At 58.5% G+C, this 9579-nt stretch overlaps 1 protein-coding gene across 1 annotated transcript in view; it reads left to right on the plus strand.

Annotated features, from left to right (window-relative positions):
* Positions 1-9579, plus strand: part of FAM20C (FAM20C, golgi associated secretory pathway kinase) — a gene marked incomplete at its 5' end in the record, with an annotated part of 27098 nt that overhangs the window by 7163 nt on the left and 10356 nt on the right. The window contains one exon of the mRNA XM_025049569.1: positions 3-52. Within this exon, the coding sequence (XP_024905337.1) occupies positions 3-52 (50 nt within the window). The remainder of the gene's footprint in view (positions 1-2; positions 53-9579) is intronic.

Here is a 9579-nt window from a genome sequence, read left to right on the forward strand (position 1 = left end):
AGCTCGTCATGACGTTCCAGAATTATGGGCAAGCGCTGTTCAAGCCCATGAAGTAAGTGCCGGGGCTGGTGGGGAGTGAGCTGCGGACGGGCCCGGGGGTCTGTGCCGGGGCTGGGGCTGCAAGCCGGCACTCAGCTTCCGGGGAACACGCAGCGTGTCCCCCAGAGGTGTTCGAGGGTGAACCACGGGGGATCACTGTCGCGTTCTCCCCATCACGGCAAAGCGAGCACCACGGGTCCTGCACCCTCACCAGCCCCCTTCCCTGCTTCCCACCCTCGTCCCTTATGACACAGCCGAGTCCAGATGGGTCGCTTCTGCCCCAGGGGGAGTGCGTGTTTTAAGCAAGGAACCCGAATGTGGGCACCGAAGCGCGCCTCGGAAGGAGGAGGCGACTTTGACCCCTCCCCCACGCCTCAGGGGTCGGCAGGGTTTCCCCGCAAAGGACCGGCCGGTGGATATTTTAGGTTTTGCGGCCGTATGGCCTGTGTCTCAGCTTCTCGGCTCTGCTCTCCCGGCCCGAAAGCGGCCAGACGACATGCCAGCGGCCTGGCCGGTCGGACTGTATAAAGCCTGCGGGTGGGCCGAGAGCCCGGCTGTCGTTTGTCGTGTTCTAGAGAAGATAAAGATTGCTACCAAGATAAGTACCGAAGCACTCGGTGGCCATGGAACTGTGCGGAGATGGTGGGGAAGGGACCTTAGGAAGCCAGTCCACCCTGGGGAAACTCAGGAAGGACGTGTGGACAGACAGAAAGCGTGCGGCCCAGGGCTTGGCTCTCGCACAGCCAAGGCTGTGCCGCCACCTCCCGTCAGTCCCAAAGGAGGCCCCTTTTGCTCTGGCAAGAGAGAGCTTGTGTGTTACAGCGTGGTCGCACCCCCAGGGGGCCGTGCACTCCAGGGGGCCATGCGCTCCCAGGGGGCCATGCACCCCAGGAGGCCGTGCGCCCCAGGGGGCCGTGTGCGGTGTGAGGCTGCACAGCTGGGCCCCGTGGAGGGGCAGCTGTTGCCTCACCAGATCTTGGCCATCTGCCCTGATTTCTAATTTTCTTTTTCTAAAATAATTTACTTTAAAATTACAGTTGGCACATGACATTATGTTAGTTTCAGGTGTACAGCATAGTGGTTAGACGTTTGTGTACCTTGCAGAGTGATCCCCCGGATAAATCTTGTGCCCGTCTGACGCCACACGCAGTTATTACGACATCATCGACCACGTCCCTTCCGCTGTGCTGGACACCCCGTGACTGTGTCGCAACTGCCGATTTGTACTTCTCAATCCCTTCACGTCTTCCACCCTCCCGCCCACCCCTCTCGCAGCTGGCATCCATCAAAACGTTCTCTGTGTCTGTGGTTTTGTTTCTGTTTTGTTGGTTTATTCTGTTCTCTGGGTTCCGCATATAAGTGGAATCATAGGGCATCGGTCTTTCCCTGTCTGACTTACTCCACTCAGCACAGGCCTCTCTGGGTCCGGCCACGTCGTTGCGGACGGCGAGACTCCACTCTCTTTATGGCTGAGGAATATTCCGTCGTGTACCTGTGCCACCCCTTCTACATCCGCTCGCCCTTTGATGGGCACCCGGCTGCCCCCGTATCTCGGCTGCCGTAGACCGTGCTGCGGTGAGCGCATGAACGCGCATGTCCCTTTAAGCACGGCCTCGGGTTTCTGCGGATAAACGCTCAGAAGCGGGACTGCTGAGTCCTTGTTTGTCTCTTAGTGTAGCCTTTGTTGGCAAGTCCATTTTGTCTGACGTAAGTGGTGCTTCCCCGGCCTTCTCGTTCGTTCCCATTTTCATGAAACACCTTGTCCCACCCCCTTGCTCTGCACCTGTGCGTGCCTTTCGATCGGAAGCGAGGCTCTCGTAGGCAGCCTGCGGAAGGGTCTCGTTTCTTACCCGTGCAGCCATCCTGGGTCTTTTGACTGGAGCCTTTAATCCATTTACGTTTGAAGTAATTGTTGACAGATATGTAGTTACTGCCATTTGATTATTCGCATTTTTTTTAATCCTTTTTTTTTTCTTTTTTTTCCTAAAGAAGTCCCTCCAATATTTCCCGGAATGCTGGCTTGGTGGTGATGGCCTCCTTTAGCGTCTTGTCTGGGAAGCTCTTTATCTGTCCTTTGATTCTAAATGGTAGCTTTGCTGGGAAATCTTAGTTGTAGGTCCTGGCTTTTCATCGCTTTGAATATTTCCTGCCAGTCCCCTCTGGCCTGCAAAGTTTCTGCTGAGAAATCAGCGGACAGTCTTATGGGAGCTCCTTTCTAGGTAACTAACTGCTTTTCTCTTGCCGTTTTTAAGATTCTCTCTTTCTCTTTGTCTCTAACTTTTGGCATTTTAATTATGATTTAATTAGGCCTCTTTGGGTCCATCTTGTTTGGGACTCTCCACGTGTCCTTGGCCTGTATGTGGATTTCCTTCACCAGGTTAGGAAAGTTTTCTGCTATTCTTTCTTCAAGTGGTTTTGCAATTCCTTGCTCTCTCTCTTCTCCTTCTGGTGCCCCTATGATGCAGAATTTTTCGGATTTTTTTTCTTGTTGCCGTTCCGCTTGGGTGCCTTCTGCTGCCTCGTCTTTCAAATCGCTGATTTGACCCTCTGCTTCGTCTAATCTGCTCTCGAGTCCTCCTAAGGCGTTCTTCATTTCAGGGGTCGCATTCTTCATTTCTGGCTGTTTTTTTGATGTTTTCCATCTCCACTTCTATGTCTCTTATCTCTCTGTTAAAATGCTCGCTGAGTTCATCTACTCTTCCCCTGAGTTCATCGAGAAGCCTTATCACAAGTGTTTTGAATCTGCATCTGGTAGATGGCTTCTCTCTAATTTGTTTAGTTCGTTTTCTGGAGCTTTGTTCTGTTCTTTCATGTGGGACATGTGTTTTGTGTCCGCATTTTGACTGCCTCTCTGCTTCTTTGTATTAGGTAGGGTTGCCGTGTCTCCTGGTCTTAGTAGAGGGACCTTATGTAGTAGATGTCCTGTGGGGTCCAGTGGCACAGTCTCCCTGGTCGCCTGAGCTGGGTGCTCCAGGCTTGTCCCTTGTATGGGGCATGTGTGCCCTCCTGTTGTAATTGAGCCTTGGCTGCTGTTTGCACATCAGTGGGAGGGACTGACCCTCGGGCTGATTGGTTGTGAGGACTGGCCGGTGCGGGGCTGACCCCACAGAGCAAGATTCACTTTAGCAGGGCTCTGATGTCTGCCCAGTCTGCCCTTCGGGTGTATCGTCCTCAGACGTGGCCCGGGTGGTACTCCAGTTCAATCCAAAGCTGGCCACTGGGTGTGCAGGCAGGGCCTCCTGGGAGGGCCCCGCTGCTGTGTAACTTCAGCCCCAGCCTGTCCCCTGCCTGAGGCCACTTGGCAAGAGTCACCGAGCAATTCACAGATGGCTGCCACCCAGCGCTATGCTTAGAGGTGCCTCAAGAGGCCAAACCATGAACCGAGGCCAGCTGCCGCTAGTTCCAGGCTGGGGGCTGTTCAGCAAGAGGTATGGGGCACGCCAAGGCCAGATGCTGCTTGTTTGGGTTTTGTGAACCTTGGAGAGATTTTAGGAATGTCCACAGCGTGAGCCAAGCTTCCATATGTATGAAAAAGCCACTGAACGGCTTGGGTGGTCTAAGCCGTTGGGTGGGGTGGGATCTCAGGGAAGCACCTGGGCGGGGTGGATGTGTTAGCCAGCTTGATGGACACTCAATATGGCGCTGCCTGCGTCTGCTCCCAGGGAAGGAGAGGGCCCAACACAGGAACCACGCCCTCCACCAGCACTTCTGTCTGGGAGAAAGCCACCCCTCCATTCCTCACCCTGAAGCCAGACAACTTGGTCCCTCCCCGTGTGTCCTTGGCGCTTTTCAAGCTGCTGCCCCAGCACTTGTTCCGGGCTGGAACTCAGAGCGAGTGAGTCCGTCAACAAGTAAGTCCGTGTGTGGCCCCTTTAAGAGGATGCCTGGCACTCCAGCCACCCTTCATGTCACTCAGCCACGATCCCGCTGGTTTTGACAGCCAGAAGTTGTGGGGACTTCTCTTCCCGGCACCGGAACCCCGGGCTGGGGAGCCTGGTGTGGGGCTTTGGCTCCTCGTTCTGTGGGGTGTTGAGAACCTCCACAGTTGAGACATCCCTCCAGATTCTCAACCGCCAGGCGCGGGTGTGCGACCAACCCGTTTCGTGTCTGCATCTCCTACCAGTCTCGAGATGGCCTCTTCTGTGTGTCCCCAGTTGTAGGACTTTTGTTCAACCAGACCTCAGGCGACTCCCAAGGATGGCTGCTCTGTCGTTTAGTTGTAATTTTGATGTGCTCATGAGAGGAGGCAGCGTAGTACCCGCCTACTCCACCATCTTGACCCTCTAATTTTCATTATAAACTAGAAATATGGATTTATTTTTCTGCTCAATCTTCAGATTTTAAGAAGGATGAAAACTAAGTCAGAGGCATTTCAAATACTTTGTGGGTTGAACGAAATACAGCTGCTCGTTCACAGCTATGGTTGAGGCAGGTTTTGTGCCAGGCTCTAATCTGTCTCCTGTTTGCCATTCAGCTGTGATTGTGGAGTGCAGGGCGGGGCTCCCAGCCCCGCATGTCCCGTCTGCCTGGGTTCACCTGTTTTCTGCCAGGCCAGCCTGTGTGTCCTTTGCAAGCCCAGAACCTCCCCACTGGCCATCTGCTTTCTTTCCTTTGGCAAAGACTAGAAATGTGTCTTATGTGTGTGCGTGTGTGTCTGTGTGTGCGTGTGTGCGTGTGCACGTGTGTGTGCGTGTGCGTGCGTGTGCACGTGTGTGCATGTGCGCATGTGCGCATGTGTGTGTGCGTGTGCGTGCGTGTGCACATGTGTGTGCGTGTGTGCGCATGTGTGCGTGTGTGTCTGTGTGTGCACGTGCGTCTGTGTGTGTGTGCGTGTACGTGCGTGCACGTGTGCACGTGTGTGTGTGCGCGTGTGCACGTGTGTGCACATGTGTGCATGTGTGCGTGTGTGTCTGTGTGTCTGTGTGTGCGTGTGCGTGCGTGTGCACGTGTGTCTGCGTGTGTGCGTGTGTGTGTGTGTGCGCTCGCGTGTGTGTCTGCATCTCCCAGAGAAGCTGCCCGTGAACAGCTGTTTCGAGGCTCAGGAATTCTTTGCAGCTGAGATGTATAAACAGAGGCATTTCAGCCGCAGAGGCGCTGGCGGGGGGCGGGGGGAGGCAGCGTTTCTGGGGGAGGGCGGGGTGACGCTGCACAGGCGTGGGGGGAGGTCCAGCTACCAAACACCCTTGGGAGGAGGCCCGTGAGCTGAGCCTGGCAGGACGAGGAGTGTCCTCGGGGCGGGAAGGCTTCCGGGCTCACACCCACACAGGCTCGGGGCAATGAAAGGATTTCGAGGACCAGGGACCGAGCAGTTAGCAGTTTCCAAGTATTTGAGTTCTTCTGATAAATAATGCATGTTTTCTCCCCACGGCCCTCGCTCAGGCCCCAAAGGCAAACAGATTGCACAGTAGCCAGTCACTGGGTGTGGAGCCAGCAGAGGCCTGGGCCTGGCCAGAGGCGGACAAGGATGCTTTTGTGCCCATGCTCAGCTTGGGCTGGCCTCTGTGCCCGCTCTCTGCCCTCATTCGACTCCCAGGAGCTCTGGCATCCTCCCCCATGGGACCACCAGGCCAGGACGCTTAGTCAGATCTTAACCTGCTCCACGTGAAGCTGCCAGAAGCCCCTGTGTCCCATCTGGGCTCAGAGCTGTTGGGCCCCAGGACGAGATGGGACCAGCCTGGCCCTGTCTGAAAACTGTCCCCTATGGATCTTGGTGGTTAGATTCATCCCTGCCCTGTATCCCGCCAGCCTGGCACAATCGCCAGTGCCGCTGCAGGCCAGGCACTGTGGCGGCACCATGTGGTCAGTGGTGAACAGGAGGCATGCAGTCCCTCCTGGCTTGGAGCTCAAACCCCGTAAGGAGTCAACAGCCACGTGAACAGACAAACACGGACAGTTCAGAGGGCAGACAGTGGAGAGGTTCAAGCTGAGCAACGTGGCAGAGGTAGCCTAGGGACAGGCAAGGCCTCTCCATGAACTAAGGCATTTCCTGTGGTCCTCCCCCAGATACCACGTGTGGCACCTGTTAGAAGGTGGCATTTCAGCTGGGGGTGAACAGGAAGGTGAAAACCAGGCATGGGAGGGTCTAGAGCAGAACATTCCAGCAACGTTCATCATGTCAACATTCAGGTTTCAGGTCTGAGTCTGGGGGAGGGCAGGACGAGCTGAGGGCCCGGGCCACCCACCGTCCCCGTCCCCAACCTTGGCAGGCCGCCGCCCCCCCCGAAGGGGGCGGCGAAAAGCCCCACCCCCGGTCCCCGCCCCCAACCTTGGCAGGCCGCCGCCCTCCCTGACGGTGGCGTGCACCCTCAGCTTCTGGGAAAGATTATCCACTTTGCTTAAATCAAAGCGAGCCAGTCAGCATTTCCAGTAACGTTCTGAGCAGCAGCGTCACGAGTGTCTCTGTGCGGTCTCCGGGGTGCCTGCTGTGTGTGGCCGTCACTCTAATTGTCACAAAAGGGAAGGAAGATGAAAAGGCAGGGAAGGAAAATGTGCTCTTCGTGTCCCGTGTACCGAGGAAGAAAATGGAGGGCGGGGGTTCCTTTCCAGAGCAGTCCCGTCGGGCCTGACGGCGTTTTATGCCCCGGAGGGAGACGTTGCAGAGCTAAGACCCCCTTAAAGACACCACACCGCAGCGGCCGCCACCAGTCCGCGGTTTGCAGATTGTGAGTGTGGTGACCTCCTCGTCTTCCCATGATGCGTAAATTAGATGAGGGACCGTGGGGGTCCCGCTGCAGAAGTGGGGCGCGCTCCTGCGTTCCTGGGGCCGCTGGGGAACCCGCACTCATGTCCGCCTGGGTTGCGTTCCCTGGTCACACCCGTGAAAACGGGGCGAGCTGACAGAGGGTGTCTGAACACCGCAGACCTTAAACCTCCGAGCAGAGCCCCCCAGCCCTGCTGTGCCTTCGAAATCGGGTCTAAATCGCCAAGATCATTCCTGAACGGAATGACTTCGGACTTTCTTCTCAGTTAAAGTCATCTTCAAGTTGGTTTTCGTTAAGTTGTAAGAGGTTTAAGAGTCCCTTCGGAGCTCATTTTTCCACCCAAAGGAGCAAGGGACTTTTCTCGGCCCGCGTCCCACTTTGAGGGGGGTCTCGGTGGTCTCCTGGAGACGCCAGGGGAATGGGCCGGTTGGAAGGCTCGCCGCGGTCACCTGATCGGTGGCGGATTGCGACAGGTTCTGAAGCCCTGCCTGGCTGGGGGACCGTGCAGGTCTGTGCCGGGGGAAGCCACGTGCCAGTTGTGGTCAGGATGGGGCCCCGGGAGATCGAGAAATGTTGCCAAAAAGAGATAGGTGGGTAGGAGACGCTGCCCTCGGCCTGTCCACTGTGGCGCCTCCTGCCCCCCCACCCGGACAGGAGGCCTGAGCCCCGGCAGACCTCCGCCTGGCAGAGCCCGCCCCCCGTGGTGGCCACCAGGAGCCGGCGTCATGGCTCAGCATGGGGGCAGCAAGCCAGGTCTGCGTTCCCGACTCGAGAGCCCTCCCCTGCCCTGCGCTCCTGGGGCGCCAGCACCCCAGCTGTCAGGAGGGCTGCGGCTTCCCCGAGCGATGGGAGCCTGGGAGCCAAGTGCAGCCTCGGGAGGCCATAGGCATGGGCAGCTTGTTCCAGGGCCGACGCTGTCTCTGGATCTGCTGGCCTCCCAGGCCCATTGGCACCCTCCACCAGGACTGGCTCAGCCCACTGGACAGTGCCGGCTGCGAGCAGATGTGTGACAGCCGTGTCGTAGGACAGCTCTGAAGTGAGGGGTCCCGGCCCGGGCCACCTTCGCTGAGACCTTGGTCTCGTTTGCGGACGGGATCGATGTCAGGCTGAGTGAGGGCTGGAGGACACAGCCGGCCCACGCCGGGCTCCACTGCACCCCAAAATGCCCTCCCCACCAGGCCCAGCAGAGCTCAGTTCTCTGGCCGGTCTGCAGGGACGGTGTAGAAGGGGTCCCTCCGTGTCTGGACTAGAAGGCCTGGTCAGACCTCAACGCCTGCAGGTTATGTGGGGACACGTGCCCCCCGGGCTCAGCAGGCAGGACGCCGCGGCGTGCCTCCCCGGCCTGCTGGCAACACACACACGGCCACCCCCTTCTTCCCGGCCCCCCCACCCCGCCCTCACCGTCAGGCTTCCTCTAACTTGCGTGCACGGCGGGTGTACCGGGCAGGGACAGGCTCAGCCGGCACTGAGCACCCTGGGGCTGACCCCTCCTGTCTGCAGCAGCCAGGGCTCGAGGCCTCACCGTCCTGGCCGACACCACGGTTCAGATCCAGCCTGCGGTCCGTCACGCGTGAGCGTCGGCGGACAATCAGGTGCTAAGTTTTTTAACAGGATGAGTGTGTTTTACCAGACAAACGGGTCCCCGACATTTGCGGGGCTGTGGCACATGATGCCAAAAGTAGCAGGAAATGTTGGCCGTGAGCTCCAGGACAGGAAGGTCATGCAGAAGTGACTGCCGGGGGACGCTCCCCTCCCCCGCAGATGACCTGCCGGCCAGATACTAAGCAGCTTAACGTGTCCGCTTCGTGACAAGGCGGTGTTTTCCTGCTGTGTGAGGGATGGGACAGAGTCACTCGGTGAGTCAGACCCACTGTGTGGGGGAGAAGGGAGGGAGGTAACCTTCTCTGATGTTTTGCCTCCATGAAGTGACCCTGGAGCTGGGACCAAAGCCTTGGCCTTTCTGTGGCATCTGCCCCAGGATATCGGGCCCTGACCCCGGAACCTGCACATGTCACCTTGTTTGGAAGGGGTCGTTGCAGATGCGATGACACAGCGTTGAAGATCTTTGGATGAGAAGTCACCCTGGAGTCGTGGGGTGGGCCCTAGATGCCATCATGTGTCCTCGTAAGAAGGGCAGGGAGAGGTGGGTCACAGGCAAACCAGAGGAGACGACGTGACAGCCGAGGCACAGACGGGGGCCGAGGGACACCGGCAGCCCCCGGGAGCTGGGAGAGGCAGAAGGACCCTCCCTGGAGCCCCAGGAGGGAGTGTGACCATCCTCTGCCTTGATTTTGGACTTCTGTCCCCAGAACCGTGACGGGTCGACTCCTGTTGGTGAAACGCCAGACCGTGGTTTCTGTCAGAGCACCGAGGACTCAGTCAGGTGTCCTCTAGCCCCCAGCACGCAGGACGCCCAGACCCGTCTGGCAAAGCCATGCGGGGGGCGCCGGGCGGGTGGTGGCGGTGAGTGTGGTCGTGAGCCTCGCCCTGGCTCTGCTGCTCCCCGGCGGGTGCCCTTGGGCCAGGCCTTGGGCCCCAGGTCGTGCGCCTCCTGCGGACTGGTAGCGGCGTCTGCCTGTGGAGTCGTGTGCGTGAGCGTGTGAAGCCCCGAGAACACGACGGGCACGCAGAGACTGCGATGTGGTGGACGCTGTCGTGGACAGCATGCCGGGTTGTGACTAGGGCACGGCCACGTGAGACGTGGCGCTGCCTGCAACAGCTGCCAGCCCACGGGACGCCCAGGTGGAGCACGGCTTGCCCCGGCCCGATCCTCCCGACCCCACGCAGGCGTCACCCCATGGCCGGCTCGTCCCAGCCGGGCCCAGAGATGGCCGCAGAC

Source organism: Pteropus alecto, unplaced genomic scaffold, assembly GCF_000325575.1.
Source record: "Pteropus alecto unplaced genomic scaffold, ASM32557v1 scaffold56, whole genome shotgun sequence".
Classification (NCBI taxonomy): domain Eukaryota; kingdom Metazoa; phylum Chordata; class Mammalia; order Chiroptera; family Pteropodidae; genus Pteropus; species Pteropus alecto.